Source organism: Crocuta crocuta, unplaced genomic scaffold, assembly GCF_008692635.1.
Source record: "Crocuta crocuta isolate KB4526 unplaced genomic scaffold, BGI_CrCroc_1.0 scaffold228, whole genome shotgun sequence".
NCBI lineage: Eukaryota > Metazoa > Chordata > Mammalia > Carnivora > Hyaenidae > Crocuta > Crocuta crocuta.
The window spans coordinates 2,522,484-2,540,536 of record NW_027532820.1 but is presented as its reverse complement, the minus strand read 5'-3'; the positions used below and the strand labels follow the sequence as shown (position 1 = coordinate 2,540,536).

The 18,053-nt window shown below is 37.4% G+C and overlaps 1 protein-coding gene across 1 annotated transcript in view; it reads left to right on the top strand.

Annotated features, from left to right (window-relative positions):
- The window catches only part of UBN2 (ubinuclein 2), a 67,738-nt gene that overhangs the window by 13,110 nt on the left and 36,575 nt on the right, over positions 1 to 18,053 (top strand). The window contains exons 3-5 of the mRNA XM_077781079.1: positions 10,762 to 10,863; positions 15,048 to 15,185; positions 16,016 to 16,119. Coding sequence (XP_077637205.1) covers positions 10,762 to 10,863; positions 15,048 to 15,185; positions 16,016 to 16,119 — 344 coding nt within the window. The remainder of the gene's footprint in view (positions 1 to 10,761; positions 10,864 to 15,047; positions 15,186 to 16,015; positions 16,120 to 18,053) is intronic.

Sequence of the window (18,053 nt, the reverse complement as noted above, 5' to 3'; positions counted from 1 at the left end):
GGTTTAAGAATCTTATCATTTACTTATATTATTTGATAATCATCCACACTTGAGAGGTTACAGTGTCCTTGGGAGTTCCCTTGGCTGTTTTTCCTCTGTTTCAGCATTCTGTTAGGTCTGGTCCCTGAAGATCAATATGGTAGGGTTTGGGGTAAAGCAGTTTGGATAAATGTGTTCATATACCACAAAATAAATGATCCTTATGATGTACAATTACCAGTGTATTTAGGTTCTGTAGACCAACTATAGTATGCTACTACGTGTGTAATAAAACATAAAGCAAACCGAGGTTGGGGAATTCTTTTCTTTTTTTCTTTTTTGTGTGTGTTTTTACTTTTGAAAGAGAGAGAGAGAGAGAAAATTGGGGAATTCTTTTCTTTTTTCTTTTTTTTTTAGTGTTTATTTACTTTTGAGAGAGAGAGAGAGCGCCCGCGCGAGAGCGAGCATGAGCATGGGAGGGGCTGAGAGGGACAGAGACACAGGATCCAAAACAGGCTCCAGGCCCTGAGTTGTCAGCACAGAGCCCATTGCGGGGCTGGAACCGTGAGACCATGACCTGAGCTGAAGTCGGATGCTCAACCTACTGAGCCACCTAGGCATGAGGTTGGCGGATTCTTAAATACTAGACAAGGAAGAATTCTTAAATAATAGTTTTCTTTATTGCAGTTACCAATTGTAATCACTTGCCATGACCTGCCTTTTCAGTTCCTTGACCTTTTGAGCTAGACAAATTCTCTACAACCTCCTCAAACCATTAGAGAAGGAGAATGAGCAGTTTTAGGGTATTTGGAAGGAAGGCCCTATATCCTAAATGCTGATTCAAGAAATCTGTGTGTATTATATCTGTGCTGTTAAGTCCACTCTTGGCTGTATTTCCACTGACTTAAATTTCTACTCTTTTCTATTGGTGGGTTAAGGAAATCAACGGAAGTGGAGAAGGATAAGGTTGTAACCAGGCTGGGACAAATAGGGAAGCTTGGTGACCAGGAGAAATATGTTCTCAGTTGTAAGACTGCGCCTGGATGACTCGCTTGGTTGTGTCTGGCTCTTGATTTCAGCTTAGGTCATGATCTCATAGTTTGTTAAGTTCAAGCCCCACATTAGGCTCTGTGCTGGCAGTATGGAAGTATGGAGGCTGCTTGGAATATTCTCTCTCTCTCTCTCTCTCTCCCCCCTCCCCTCCCCACTCCCCTGCCCCTCACTTGATGGTGTGTTCTTTCTCCCCTTCTCTCTCAAAATAAATAAATAAACATTTAAAAGAAAGACTTTTCATAGCATTCACTGTCATGCTTACTCTTTTATAGGTGATCAGTGAATTAGTTAAAGATTGCTTATTACCTGGAGTTAATTGTCAGGGAGGTGACGGGGTGGGATCCTGTACTAAGAACATTTTGTTTATTTGTTTTCCAGCTTAGTGTTATAGTATAGTCAAACAGCATTGGCTTGAAATACTGATTGTCAGGTTAAACAGGTACTAATGATTCAGTAAGTCATTTTCTTCTGAGTCATAGTAAAATACTGCCCTAAGGGAATAGATTTAAAGGGGGTTCTACATTTTAGATGTAGCAAAACTCAAAAATTATTTTTTTAATTTGGAAAATAATTGTATTTTTGGGGCGCCTGGGTGGCTTAGTCGGTTAAGCGTCCGACTTTCGCTTGGGTCATGATCTCGCAGTTCGTGGGTTCGAGCCCCGCGTCAGGCTCTGTGCTGACTGCCAGCTCAGAGCCTGGAGCCTGTTTCAGCCTGTGACTCCCTCTCTCTCTGACCCTCCCCTGCTCACGCTGTCTCTCTCTCTCTCTCTCCTAAAAATAAATAAAACATTAAAAAAAAAAAAAAAATTTTAAAAAAAAAAAAAGAAAGAAAATAATTGTATTTTTATAAGATGCACTTATTGTGTAAACTGTATAACATTAACAACTGCACAGGTCTAGAGAATTTGTCAAATAAGACTTTGATTCTGCTGCAGGGAGGATCCTTGCTAAGGCTCCTGGAAAAGAGACCAGTTCAAAACAGGCCTAGTCATGGGGCACCTGGGTGGCTCAGTTGGTTAAGCGTCTGACTTCGGCTAAGGTCATGATCTCACAGTTCGTGGGTTTGAGCCTTGCATCAGGCTCTGTGCTGACAGCTCAGAGCCTGGAGCCTGTTTCAGATTCTGTGTCTCCCTCTCTCTCTGACCCTCCCCTGCTCACACTGTGCTTCTCTCTCTCAGAAATAAATTTTAAAAAACATTTAAAAAATTAACAAAACAAACAAAAAAAACAGGCCTGGTCAGGCCTGTAATATAATCCTTTGCCAATCTATCTTGATTTCCTTTAGGTAAAATTTTAATATTTGTGAATTGTCTTTTTGGCAACTGTCTAGTATTTGGTTCCAGTTTATACCATTTGCATATCCCTGGACTTGAGCATAATTGGGGAGTCAGAGAACTAGAGGGTGGAGAATAGAAAAGAGGAGGTGAGGCAGAGGGCAAGCCAAGGGAGAAATGTTTCCAGGAAGACCGGGAGATGAGGAAAAGGAAATTGAGGCCAGAAAACTGTACTGGGGGGGCCTCTGTGCTGAAGGAAGGAGCTGGGATGTGCCTGACGGTAAATGCTTTGGCAGAAGGCCGTTGATAGGTAGAGAAGAGACTATTAAAACCCTGGTTGTTGGGGAGGGATTTAAGAAACAGCTACTCGGGCATGACAGTGTTAAATACAGGTTGTCCAAAGCTCTTTCCCCTGCAGTGGGACTAGGAAGCAGAACCATTTAAGGAGTGAAAACCCAAATGGTACTGAACGTTTGGTGGGCCAGATGAAGAAAAAAAAAATTATTGAATAGGTAGTACATTACTTGACAAAAACTCAAAAGATACAAAGGGAATATGATGTAAAGTAAATCTCCCTCCTACTCCTGACTCCCAGCTAACCAGTTCCCTCCCCAGAGGTAATCACTGAGTTTCTTATCCTAGAGGTGTGTTTATGTAAGCATTTACATATTTCAAAGATTTTGTTCACTGCAGAAGAATACAGAAATACAAATAAACAAAGGGAAGAAAGTAAAAAATCACCTAATCATCTATAATCCCATAGCCAAGCATAACCACTGTTAATAGCTGGAGCCCTTTTGGGGCTTTTAAAAACTCTGTATGCTTAGAAATATACTCTGTTGCACTTAAGAAAATTATTTTTCATCATCTAAATAACACATGAATACATTTCTGTTATTAAAAACAAATTCAAAGTGTTACAGCTCTTCGAGAATTCATCCAGCAGGTTTTCTAGTTCCTACCAAAGGGGGAAAAATTCAAACAGTATATTTTAAATCAAAATCTTCCTTCACCACTGCCTCCAATTATATCCCCTCCCCATTGTAAGGGCCATGGTTATCTGCTTGTTGTGATTCTTTGAGCTTTTTACATACATCTGTAGACATATATTGCTGTATTGTGTTTTTCATAAATGAGATCCTACTGTTTGAGAATTTTAAAAGATCTTGCTTAAAAAAAAGCAGGATCTTGTTATTTTAATGTTATCTCCACAATTATCAGTTGAGGCTGAAAACTTTTAAATGCTTAGTGAATATTATCTTTTCTATGACTAGCCTGAACTGTACATAACATTTGGTAAACTGCCTTTGTTGCCTTCTATATTATTAAATATTTCTCTTCCACGTGGTTTTAAAATGGCTGTTAGTGGGGCACCTGCGTGGCTCAGTCCATTAAGTGTCCAACTTCGGCTCAGGTCACCATCTCATGGTTCGTGGATTTGAGCCCCACGTTGGCCTCTGTGCTGACAGCTTGGAGCCTGCTTCAGATTCTCTGTCTCCCTCTCTCTCTGCCCCTCCCTTGCTCGTATTCTTTCTCTCTCAAAAATAAATAAACAAAAAAAATTTTTTTAATGGCCATTAGCATTGAATGGATGTGTCATAGTATATGTAATTTATACCTTTATTATTGTTATGATGCTATAATTGATAGGATGCTTGGAGAAGCCTTTATACGTGTACAGTCGTGTACAAGTTACAACAGTTACACCTTCCTGTAGTAACTACTGATCAGCTTGATTAGATTAAAATGTTGCTAAATCTCTCTAGTTTTGCAGAAGTTATTTGTACTAGTTATGCAGAAGTTATGTGTAATTGTGCCCATTCCAATAGAACCTATTTGTTTTTTTAGTTTTCCCTGGGTAAATCTTAGAGGCAGCTAGCTGTTCCTAGATAAAAAATGTTAGGAAAATAGAAAAAGATCATTTTGATTTTAAGTAGAAAGCATCAAGGAGGAGAGGTTTAAGACTTACTAGGTGGAAGGGTGGGGGAAGTTCAGAGAGGAGTAAGAGATTATTCCCAATAAGGGGAAAACAGAAGAAAGATAAGCTTCATTGTGTTTAGGAGGAGAATGGATAGATAGATGGAGTGAATCAAAGTGTTTAAGTTGGAAAATTTTAAGAAAAAGTTGGAAACATAGTTTAAATGTATTTAATGCCTTATTAAGGGTTTTAGATTTATTTTAGAATAGGATGCTTCTGAAGCATTTTGAGCAGAGGAATGTTATGAAATGGTATTTTAGAAGTATTAGTTGGATGATATTAGGCGGGATAACTTAGGATAAATGAGGGAATAGAGGCTAATTAAGGCATTCACTACATTTAAGTGAAAAATAGTAGCCAACATTATAGCAATGGCAGGTGGAATAGAAAGGAAGTTGTAGATGTGAAAAATCATGTGAACAAAGGTTTGTGGGGAGAGTTGAAGTAGAAATAATAATGAGTGGTTCTAAAAATACCACTTCTGAAAGATAAGCACATATAATTCATTCATTTAAATTGTACAATTTGGTGGTTTTGACAGACACACAGTCGTGTAACCACTACCACAATCGTGACATACAACAGTTTCATCTCCCCAGAACCCAGAATATTAACCTCTTACCTCTTTACAAATAGTCCTCTCTTCAATCCTGGCCCCTGGCATTCTCAGACCTACTTCGTGTCAGTATAGGTTTTTTATTTGTTTTTATTTTGCGGTTTTTAGAGTTTCATGTAAATGGGAATCTCAGTCTTTTGTGTCTGGCCCCTTTCACTTAGTTTTTGAAATTCATCCATGTGCTGCATGTTATCAGCAGTTCTTTCTCTTGTATTGCTGCATAGTAATCCATAGTGCTTGGCTTCTGTGAATAAAGGTGTTCTGAACATTAGCATACAGCTCTTTGGGTGAACATATGTTTTCACTTTTTTTGACTAAATAATAAGAGTGGGATTGTTAGGTCATATGGGAAGTGTATGTTTAACATTACAAGAAACCGTCAACTATTTTTCAGAATGGCTCTTCATTTTGTATCAGCCATGTAGGAGAATTTTAGTAGCTCCACATCCTTGTTAACATTTGGTATCATCAGTCTTTTTAATGTTAGATAACAGTGACGTTTTGAGGCAGAAAAATAGAATAAATAAAATGGGAGTGTCAAGTGGGAGAAGCTAATTTGGAGGTGACTGACAGCAAGGACACTGGTTTCAGTTTCTGGTATTGAGTTTAAGGTGTCTCCACGTAGGAAAATGACCCCGTATATTCAGTAACTTCTCTTAGAGAACTTGTAATAAAATGGCACTTCGGAGTCAGATAATCATGAGTTTGAAGTTTGGCTCAGTTACTTTCTGTGTGATCTTAGGCAAGTTATTTGCCCTTTCCAAGCTTTAGCTTTTCCCATTTGTCAAATATGAAATAATAGATGGTTACACTTAGAATAGGTGCCAATGCAAAGTTAGTACTCAGTGAGTGATAGCTATAGTCATCTTCGTCGCTGTCATCATCATCATCATCATCATCATGATTGCTGCTTATATATTTTATGTCCCCAGTAACTTAGGACTTTCTTGCAAATCTCTGCATTTTTTCCCTTCCTAACTGATCTCCTCCCTATCTTTGTTCATTCCCCACCAGAACAGGAGTGATTTTGTTCAGCACTATTCTTGTCTGGTCACTTCCCTGTTCTAACCCTTTCAGTGGCTTCCACTCACATTGTCTGGGCCTAAATATCTAAGGAAAGCCTTGATTAAGACGTCTGTTAGAAAAGTCTGGAACCACCTATATTTTCCTTTTTATTATTACTGTAATTATTTGTTTAATCTTTCTCCTGTCTACAATACTATACAATCCATGAAGGCTGGCACTTACTCAGGACAGGACTTTTCCTACTTTTAAATTCTTTCTGAGGGCACCTGGGTGGTTCGGTCGCTTAAGCATCTGACTGTGGATTTTGGTTCAGGTAATGATCTCACAGTTCATGAATTTGAGTCCTGCATTGGGTTCTGTGCTGACAGTGTGGAGCCTGCTTAGGATTCACTCTCTCCCTCTCTCTCTGCCCTTCCCTTGCTCACTTTCTCTGTCTCAAAAATAAATAATTTTTTTTTCTAAAATTCTTCCTGACATTTAACGTATTACTTTAAGAATTTTTTAAAATGTATTAACATTAAGTAGTCTGTACAACCAGCATGAGGCTCGAACTCATGACCCCGAGATTAAGAGCTGCATGCTCTCCCTACTGAGCCAGACAGGCACTCCAACATGTTACTTTCTATAGTGTAACAGATATTCTTGAATCTAAGGAGTGGTTTGAAATAATCTTACGTAGAATTATTAGGTCAAATCAGGTAAAGAGTTTTAAAAATTATTTTAGTATATTTCCATTATGACATTAATACTTTATAGAAAGTTTAGAAAATAAAGAAGCAAAAAGAAGGAAATGCAAGAGGATGGCAGAATTTTTGGCAGATGCTTTCAGAATGCTTTCCAGAAGAGTTTCATGGTGTACTGTTACCAGCAGTGCTTTAGTGGTCTTGTTTCTTCTCCATTTTGCCAGTTTATATTTGATAGGTGAAATTAGTATCTTTAATTCCATTTGCTTGATTTATTAATTCCTCTCCATTGAGTTGTAATGCCGCCTTTCTCCTGTTAAATTCTTACCTACTAGGATAGGTTTCTGAACATTGTTATTGACTTATGTTTATTCTTATATTCCTGGTGTATCGATTTTTAACTCCTATAACTTTATTTATTTTTAATTTAATTTTTAAATTTTAATTCCAGTATAGTTAACATGGTGTTATATTGGTCTTTGGCGTACAATATAGTGATTCAGCAATTCTATATATTACTCAGGGCTCATCAAGATAAGTGTTCGCTTAGTCCCCTTCACCTCTTTCACGCATCCCCCACCCTCCTTCCCTCTGGTTACCATCAGTTTGTTCTCTAGAGTTAAGAGTCTGTTTTTTGGTTTCTCTCTCTCTCTTTTTTTTTTTTCCCATTTGTTCATTTGTTTTGTTTCTTAAATTACACATATGAGTAAAATCATATGGTATTTGTTTTTCTCTGGCTTATATTACTTAGCATTATACTCTCTAGATCCATCCATGTGGTTGAAAATGGCAAGATTTCATTCTTTTTTATGGGTGAATAATATCCCAGCATATGTGTGCATATGTATGTGCATATGCGGACACATACACTCACTCTATATCTTCTTTATCCATTCATCTATCAGTGGACACTTGGACTGCGTCCTAAATTGAGCTTTTGTAAATAGTGCTGCAGTAGACATAGGGGTGCATAACTCTTTCTGAATTAATGTTTTCATGTTCTTCAGGTAAATACTCAGTAGTGGAACTGCTGGGTCACATGGTAATTCTATTTTTAAGTTTTTGAGTAAGCCACGTGCTCTTTTCCACAGGGGCTGCACCAGTTTGCATTCCCACCAGTAGCACACAAGGGTTCTTTTTTCTCTACACCCTCACCAGCACTGTTGTTTCTTGTGTTTTGATATTAGCCATTCTGACAGGCATGAGGTGATATCTCATTGTGATTTTGGTATGCATTTCCCTGATGATGAGTGATGTTGAGCATCTTTTCTTGTGTCTGTTGGCCATCTAGATGTCTTCTTTGGAGAAATGTCTATTTGTGTCATCTGCCTATTTTTTAATTTGATTATTTATTGTTATTTATTTTTTTTGGTGTTGAATTGTATAAGTTTTTTATGCATTTTGGATACTAACCTCTTATCAGATAGATATTTGCAAATATCTTCTCCCATTCATTAGGTGGTTTTTTGTTTTGTTGATTATGTCTTTGGCTGTGCAGAAGTTTTTAATTTTGATGTAGTACCAATAGTTTATTGTTGCTTTTGTCGCCCTTGCCTCAGGAGACAGATCTAGAAAAATGCTGTTATGGTCAGTGTCAGAGACCTACTACTGCCTGTGCTCTCTTCTAGGATTTTAAGGTTTCAGGTCTCACATATAGGTCTTTAATTCATTTTGAGTTTATTTTTGTGTATGGTGTAAGAAAGTGGTCCAGTTTTATTCTTCTACATATTACTGTCCAGTTTTCCCAGTACCATTTGTTGAAGATATTTTTTGCCACTGCATATTCTTGCCTCCTTTGTTGAAGATTATTGATCATATAATTGTGGGTTTTTTTCCTGGGCTTTCTATCCTGTTCCATCGATCTATATGTCTGTTTTTGTGCCAGTACCATACTGTTTTGATTAGAACAGCTTTGTAGTGTACCTTGAAATCTGGGATTGTGATACCTCCGGCTTTGTTTTTCTTTTTCAAGATTGTTTTGCCCTTTCAGTTCCATACAAATTTTAGGATTGTTTGCTGTAATTCTGTGAAACATGCTTTTGGTATTTTGATAGGTATTGTGTTAAATCTGTAGATTGCTTTGGGTAGGATGGACATTTTAACAATATTTGTTCTTCCAGTCTATGAGCGTGGCATATCTTTCCTATTTGTGTCGTCTTCACTTTCTTTCATCAGCGTTTTCTAGTTTTCAGAGTAAGGTCTCAGGATACAAAATCAATTTATAGAAATCCATTGCATTTCTATATACTACTAACGAAGCAGCATGAAGAGAAACTAAGAAAACGATCTCATTTACAGTTGCACCAAAAATAATGAAATACCAAAGAATAAACTTACCTAAGGAGGTGAAAGACTTCCTCTGGCTCAGTGATGGCATGGGAGGCAGAATCCTTACCACTTAGTGTTTTCTCTCCTCTTTGTTAGCATCTTCTCGTCCATGACCCACTTCACCAAAAAAATCAGGGGTCACAGAGGTGTGACGATGATACTTAGAAAGTACAGTTAAATTTGAGTGAGTATGGTTGAACATCTAAAATGAGTCTTGGAGACTAACCACTGTTTTAGTAGTGCCACAATAATAATAGGTTTCCTGTCTACTTAACTTAAAATAAGCTTATCTATTCCTTTTAGCATACATGTACCATTTATACCCCGGTTAGAATGTGTTCTTTGTAACTGTAATCAACCAGGTAAAAGTCTCCTGAAAGTATGACATGAATAATGGAATGTATACTAACTGGTTCTTTTTATTTTGTTGTTTTACTTTTTAAAAAACTTTTTTTCTTTTAAGAAAAAAATTGTGTTTTTTTTTTTTTTTTTGTCAATTTACATAATCTCTATACCTAAAGTGGGGCTCGAACTCACAACCCAGAGATTAAGAGTCACACGCTCTGGGCTCCTGGGTGGCTTAGCTGGTTGAGCAACTGACTTGGGCTCAGGTCATGATCTTGCGGTTCTTAAGTTAAAGCCCCACACCGGGTTCACTGCTGTCAGCACAGACGTCGCTTCAGATTCTCTCTCCCTCTCTGTCTCTCAAATAAAACAACAAAGAAAACCCAAACAAGAGTCATTCACTGTACTGACTGAGCCAGCCAGGTGCCCCTAAAGCACTTTTTATTTAAAGAGATTGTAGACTCACATGAAGTTGCACACACAGAACAGAGAGGTTCCTTGTACCAATCACCCAATTTCTCCCAGTGGTAATATCTTAAATAACTTAGTAATCAAGACTAGAAGATTGACCTTGGCACAATACAATTAACTAGACTTCAGTCCTTATTCACACTCGCCAGTTTTTGCATGCACTCATGTTTCATTTTCCTGTATGTCCAATGTGTGTAATCCTGTGGCGTTTAAAAAAATAATCGTAAGAGTAGTTTGGATTTACAGAAAAGTTGCAAAGATAATACAGAGGCTTCCCATATAGTTCTCACCCACTCTCTCCTATGACATATTATGATCGATGATATCTGTACAGTGGATTTGTTACAGCTAACAAACCAACTGTGCTATATTACTATTAATTAAGCTCCATTTTATTCAGATTTTATTAGTTTTCCCCTAGTGCCTTTTTTTAGGCACTAGGATCCCATCCAGGATACTGCATCATATGTAGTCATTATGTCTCCTTAGACTCATCTAAACTCTGACAGTTTTTCAGATTTTCCCTTGTTTTACCTTCATAGCTCTGAGGAATACTGGACAGCTATTTGTAGAATGTTTGTTAATTTAGTTTGCCTGATGTTTTTTCTCATGATTAGTTTGTTTGGTGTTTTCCTCACAGTTAACCTATAGCTGGGTTACAGGCTTTTGAGAGAAGACCACAGAGGTGCCATTTTTATCATATCATATCAAGGGTATGTGCTGTCAACATGACTTACCATGTTGATGTTGAACTTGATCACCTGGCTGAGGTCATGATGGCCAGGTTTTCATTATAAAGTTAATTTGTCCCCTCACTTTCATACTTTATTCCTTGGGAGCAAGTCCCTCAGCACCACTTATATTCAAAGTGTTGGGGGGATTTCAGTTCAACCTCTTGGAGGAGGAATTATCTACAGAAACTATTTAGAAATCTTCTGACAGGTATTTTTTAAGTTTATGGAAACGGCATGAGTACTGATATCAGTCTAACATATCTGTTCTTTGCAGGGTGGGAAACCCCGTAAACACCGGAAGGATCGGCTACAAGATTTAATTGATATAGGCTTTGGCTATGATGAGACAGATCCATTTATTGATAACTCAGAGGCTGTGAGTAATGTATCTTTAATATAGCAGCAATTCTTTGTTTGGGATAGAAGTCAAGGATAAAGTTACTAAAATAGTTCAGTATTTTGTTTTTACTAACTAATCCCCTATTGATGTTCATCTAAATTGTTCCACTTCTTTGTGCTTATGAACAGCTGAGCATCTGTGTACGTTTATCTTTGTGTTCTTGAGTAACTATATAAGATAATTAGAGAGTGCAAATGTATGTATAGGATAAATTTCTAGCAGTGGGATTTATTCATTAAGGGTATTTACATCTTGAATTTGTATTGATATTCCCAGACTTGGGCAGGTGTAATTTCAAATGGCTTCCAGATAAGAACCATATGAACTTGAAGATTGGAGCTGCTGGGTTGAAGTTAATCTGGCAGACATCTTTAAAATGTACTTCATTTTTTCATTGCTGTCAAGCCTTACTACAGTGGTAGTGATTGAATGCCAGCCTTTATCCCCCATCTGTTTTGTTCCAAGCCTTACAGCTTTTCCCCTGGAATCCTCTTTCTTTTATAAAATGAGGAATTTAGGAGAGCATTTAAGGACTATAGCAATCCATTGATCACATAGCAAATGCATGAAGGCATATTGTGTTTGGGGGTAGGTAAGGTATATGTCCTTATGTTCTTTTCAGTGCACTAGAGAAATCTAAATAAACCCTGGACTTATGGTATCCTCTGCATTGTGCAGTGATTACTTAGAATACACAGAAAGTGACACAGAGGTTATCATTGTAGTACTACCCACAAATTAGTATTTCTTTTTCGTGTTACTCCAGTGCTTGGTTGTATAGATGATGATGACAGGCATGTAGTGGTAGGAGGATGATAGAAGTTCCAGCAGGAGGCGTACTGGATACCCTGAGTTGTTTCCGTGCGCTAACATAAGCCGGTTTACCACACCGGGCAGCCTGTTCTAGAGGAGTAAATATGGACAATGCCTTTTGGAGTAGAGAAGCCTTCTTGTCACCAGAAAGGTTGACAAACCTTTTTGTAGTTTAGGGCATGGGATGTTTTTAAGAGTCTTGACCTTGATTTGAAATACAAGTCATAATTCCTAGATTCTAGACTCGACTCAGTTTGTAAACATTTCTAAGTAAATCTTTTAGCATTGCTCAGTTTTCTGTGCTATTGTCAGAATATTTGAATAGGATGTTTTTCAGACTGACTTTTGCAACCCATAATTGGATTACATATCAATTTAGAGAGTGTGGCCAGCATTCTTAACAAAAATGAAGTAGAATAGAATAGGAGCTATCATAGTAAATCATAGTAGATGATGTGAGGTGTGTGTGTGTGTGTGTGTGCGTGTGCGTGTGTGTGCGCACACGCAATGCGACTTGATGTGTAACATATTTCCCACTTGGCTGTGGTGAAGAAAATTTGGAAAGTACTGCCTTAATAAATAAGGGTAAGTTTTGTATGTATAAGTTGTACAAAAACATGTAATTAGTTGCTGACATTAGAGGACAAGGTAGGTTCCTGTTCAGTAAGAGGCAATTAAACTAGAATACAGGTTGTTTATTGAGTCGTAAAATAATGTTGTGTTGTTCTTCTTAACAGATTATTGGGTTCTATTTATGAGATACTTCAGACATAAGACAATTATTATCCAACCAAATGATTTTCTGTTCTTTTCATCGATTGTAAGCTTTCACTGTTTGTAATTATTTGATAGAGAAAACAATCTGGTTCTAATTAATTTTCAGAATCATGTACCTCTTATTACTATAAATACCTGAAAATAAATGCTTTTAAAGATTATTTTTAGTCGAACTTATGCTGCCACATTTTGTAAAGACTGAAAGAAAATGTTTTTCTTTATTTACTAATAAATAATAATACGAGGCATGAATAACATTTTTATTTAGTTTGTCTCTTTTGAATTTCACTAGAACTTTGTGAAGTAAGTGATGTTGTCGCTGTTAGACAGCCTCAAGGTATCCATGTTTAGTGATTTCCTCTGGGTCACAATTGCTTGTCATTGGCAAAGGATCTAAATCCAGGCCTCTGATTCTCAAGTTCAGCGTTCCATTACCTCCTAACACATTCTACTTGGACAGCTAAATTAAATATGCATAAAGAGCTTGTTCTCCTGTAGTGTGTTCCAATAGGGAGAGCTTGGTAAACACTGTCACACACAGATAGTGAACACACCCATGTTGCTCTGTAACGTGATGAATGTGTTTCCCATCACAGAAACTGCATGATGTAGTCGATAGTTCGGGATATAGCCAGAGCTTCTACCATAGGCTTATAAAGTTTCTGGGGGTTCCTATCCTCTCTGAATTCGGTTTTCACTTATAAAATGTCTTTTTTGCCTCACAGAGGTATCAGGAGGACCAAGTGAAATAATTTATATGAAGAAGCATTGTAAATTAGAAAGCAGTGTTAGCAAAAAGTACAGATATGCACATTTCCAAAACAGTTACTACAGAGTCATTTCACTTTTAATTCTTATTCTTCACTTCTTTGCTTACAGATATACTGGACCCTTTCTGAAGGTCTTACCCATAGATCTTTATAGTAGCTCATCAAGTGAAGCAACAGGAAAAGAATTCATTCCTTTTTTTGACTCAGTATTATTAAACTGGAAATTCTTTTTCTATTTACCGTTTACTTTAAAGGGATACAGGTTAAAAGCAAAACTTTTGCATGTAGCTTTAATATTCTTACAGTAACTAGTACATTCTCTGTATTCCTTGTCCATGGCAAAGGATTTGCTTAAAATCTGCCTTTCTAAAAAATATAAATATGAAGAACATATAAAGTAAAGCTCTGGGGACCTCAGGTAGCAGGTATCTTGCTTCTGTTAGATAAGTAGCTCCTTTTTTCTCAACCTCTGTGGACTCCATCATTTGGTCAAGATTGACCTTCATTTAATGTTTGCTTTTTCCCATTTTCATCAAGTGAGAAATGATAAACTTTAAAAATCCAAGCTTACAGGACATCAGCTTAAGTGTTATTTAGGTCAGACCTTCAATCTAATTTAGACAATTTGCCTCTCTTGATCCAGGCAAAGTACCTGGCTCATTATAGTATATGCTTACTGAACTGGGCAGTTATTTTTCTGTTGCCTTTTTAAACACATATGCTATTTTTTGTGTTAAAGACTTCAGTTTTCTTTATTTAAAAGCTTAGAGCAGGGTGCTTGGGTGGCTCAGTCGGTTAAGCGTCCGACTTTGGCTCAGGTCATGATCTCACGGTTCATACGTTCAAGCCCTTCGTCTGGCTCTGTGCTGACAGCTCAGAGCCTGGAGCCTGCTTCAGTTTCTGTGTCTCCCTCCCTTTCTCTCCCCTCCCCGTTCATGGTCTGTCTCTCTGTCTCTGTCTCTCTCTCAAAAATAAAATAAAACAGTAAAAAAATTTTTTTAAAAAAAGAGCTAAGACGGAAGAAATAACTTTGTTATTCTTTGTAATCTTATGAATAAAATTATATACAGATATGGTAGGATATGAAATTTTTTCCTTTTCTGGACATTTAGTCATCTGTTTTAACTTGTTTCAATTTGTTATCAGAATCATTTGTCTTTGGGACACCTGGCTGGCTCAGTCAGTAGAGCATATAACTCTTTTTTTTTTTTTTTTTTAATGTTCATTTATTTTTGAGAGAGAGAGAGAGCACGCAGGAAGGGACAGAGAGAGAGGGAGATACAGAATCAGAGGTAGGCTCCAGGCTCTGAGCTGTCAGCACAGAGCCCGACTTGCAGCTTGAACCCACAGACTGCGAGATCATGACTTGAGCCGAAGTCGGACGCGCAACTGACTGAGCTACCCAGGTTTCCCGAGCGTAATGACTCTTGATCTCTGGGTGGTGAGTTCGAGCCCCACGTTGGGGGTAGAGATCACTTAAAAAATAAATAAAGGTTTGGAAAAAAACTTGTCATTAAGTATAGTAGCAGTGATCCTTAAATTTTTCTCAACAGATGATAGATATATTTAGAATTTGCCTCATTATTCCAGAATTTCCTTTCTTCATATATACTGAGTACTTTGGGCTCATTTTTATCCTAGATACTAACTTTTTCTAAATTTATTCCACAAACATCCTCATTGCAGTCATTTTTTGTAGTTAGGATTTAAGGAAGGATGCTGACATAGTGACTGAATATCTTTGATATATTTGTAGAATTAATAATGGGATGTATCTGAAACATTTTATTTTAAATATAGTATGATGAATTAGTTCCTGCTTCTCTAACGACAAAATATGGAGGCTTTTACATCAACACTGGCACCCTGCAGTTTCGCCAAGCTTCAGATACTGAAGAAGAAGATATCACAGACAACCAAAAGCACAAGCCACCCAAAGTGAGTTTATCCAACACTGCAACAGTAGTGACTATTCAATTAATATGGTATACTTTTTTAATTTACTTGAGAATATAAGGAAAAGTAAAATGTTAACCTTTGTTTTATGAATCTGTAGTTATTTACCTGCTTTAGAGTAAAATTATGTAGATACAGGGAAATTGATATTTACATCATAGTAGAATTGTATTTTCTTTTAAGACTTCTCTCTCCATATGTGGTCTAATAATCTACTGTTTTGGGGATAAGGGTAAGTTTCTGGGATAAGTTAAGACTTGGATTAGACATTAGGTTTCCTGAGATGACTAATTCTATATAATATATATAGATTAGGAAGTGAATAGAGTGTCCTTAGGTGTTTCTTGAAGTGTGATCCAGACACTTAATTGTACCAGAATCACGAGAATGTTTGTTAAAAATCAGGCAGCATAGGGGCGCCTGGGTGGCTCAGTTTGTTAAGCGTCCCACTTCAGCTCAGGTCATGATTTCAGCTTGTGAGTTTGAGGTCCAGTTGGACTCTGTGCTGACAGCTCAGGGCCAGGAGCCTGCTTCGGTTTCTGTGCTTCCCTCTCTCTCTGTGCCTCCCCTGCTTGCATTCTGTCTCTCTCTCAAAAATAAATTGATTAAAAAAAAATTTTTTTTAACCAGGCACTGCTCAAAAACAAAAACAAGTAGTGCTCATAGACTGCAAGAGTCTGCATTTTTAACAAACACTTCTCATCCACACTGAACTTGGAGGAAAAAACACTGCCCTGGATGCTGGATTGCTAACACCAAAGAGTAAAGCACTGATACTTTGTTAAGTGATAACTTTCTTTTATCATTTGCAGATTCCCAAAATAAAAGAAGATGATATTGAGATGAAGAAGCGAAAGAGGAAAGAGGAAGGGGAAAAGGAGAAGAAACCAAGGAAAAAAGTCCCCAAACAACTGGGGTATGTAAAATTAAATATCCCATGACTCACTGCCCTTTCAGAAAGATCCGTTTAGCATTAATTAACTTAGCTAGGTCTGATTTAATAAGTAATCAGCTTAGCTGCGTCTAATTTAATACTATATTTAAATGTGTCAATGACCATTAACTTATATTTTAATAATATTAATATGTATTAAGTATAAGTATTTATTAAAAAGTAGAAGGCTTTGTCATCTTAGAGACTCGTGTTGTTGTAGAGCAGATTTACAAATTGGTTCATTAAGTATTTTGGTCATTATCATTTTTTACCAACAAGAACCAGTTTGAAAAGATGGTATAAACATGAACAAATTGTTTTAATCTTTTTGTGCTAAAACTAAGCTTATTAGATGCCTGGGGATTGAGGATTGGCAGTAGTCTCTGTGTAAATGATTTATTGTTGTTTTAGTATTTAAACAATCATTTATTAATCTCTTCTTAACACTTGTGACTTTAGGTAATGATATTGTCTCTAAATATCAAGTAGAATTTCTCAAAAGACTAAAGTGGTAAGAATGAAATGTTTGTACCATGCATTCATAAAATTACCAGTTGGTCTTACTTCTCCATGGCTTTTCTTTCTTTCTTTCTTTTTTCTTTTCTTTTCTTTTCTTTTTTTTTTTTTTTTTGAGAACCAAGGGACAGAAACTGTGACAGGCTGGACTTTCTTCCCCCTCCTCACCAGGGGAAGGGCATCTGAGCTTTGGGCTGTCGGTATTCAAAAGCTTGATGTAGGGAGGTATTTATCCTCTCCCAAGCATGAAATTTTAGTGAACTTTGAGTCATTAGGTAATTTAAAAAAACATATATATTACTAATTCATGTTTTAAATGTTTTATTTATTTCTGAGAGAGAGAGAGACAGTGAGCAGGGAAGGGGCAGAGAGAGAGGGAGACACAGAATCTGAAGCAGGCTCCAGGCTCTGACGCGGGGCTCGAACCCACGAACCGTGAGATCATGACCTGAGCTGAAGTCGGACGCTTAACCGACTGAGCCACCCAGGCACCCCTACTAATTCATGTTTTAAATGCTCATTATTTATGAGTAAATTTCTTTGGGAGCAAAGTCTATAATGTGTTTTATTGAATTTGTCATTTTCTCAAATTTGTAGCTTATTCATGCAGCACATACTTACTAAGTACCTGTTGTATACCAAACATTGTTCTGGTTTTGAAGTAGGATGAAATTCAATAGATGAAATGTGGGCCTGCCTTCAAGGCACAAGTGATATTTTTGATTCTGTAGTGTACCTAGAAGTGTGTATGCCATAGAATGTAGAAAAGATACCTAGAGAAAGTGTTAACAACACTGAGACACCTTTTCCCTGTGGTTCCTGTAGGGAGAAAGTTGTCATAGCAAATCACACTTGTGTGATTGTCTCACATGGCTGCTCCTAGAATGGAGAGTGAAAATGATCAGAAGACATGGCAGAATACAGTCTAGAAAGATTTTATATTTTTTTGGCACTTTGTAGCACAACCCACCTGGGGTACAGTTTGAAGGTGTACTGTGTGAGCTTCTCTGGCTGCTTATAAGACAACTCTGTTTCACAAGTGCATTTCTTTCCTTCTTCCTTCCTTCCTTCCTTCCTTCCTTCCTTCCTTCCTTCCTTCCTTCCTTCCTTCCCTCCCTCCCTCCCTCCCTCCTTCCTTCCTTCCTTCCTTCTTCCTTGCATTTGCACATACTCCCACATAAGCAGGGGAGGAGCAGGGGGAGAGAGAGAATCTTAAGCCGGCTCCACCCCCAGCACAGAGCGGGAGTCAGGGCTCGATCCCATGACCTTGAGTTCATGACCTGAGCTGAAATCTAGTCAGACCCTCAACCAACTGAGCCACCCACGTGGCTCATAAGTGCATTTCTTTACTTGGTTAATTCTTTTTTTTTTTTTTTTTAATTTTTTTTTTTTTTTGGAGA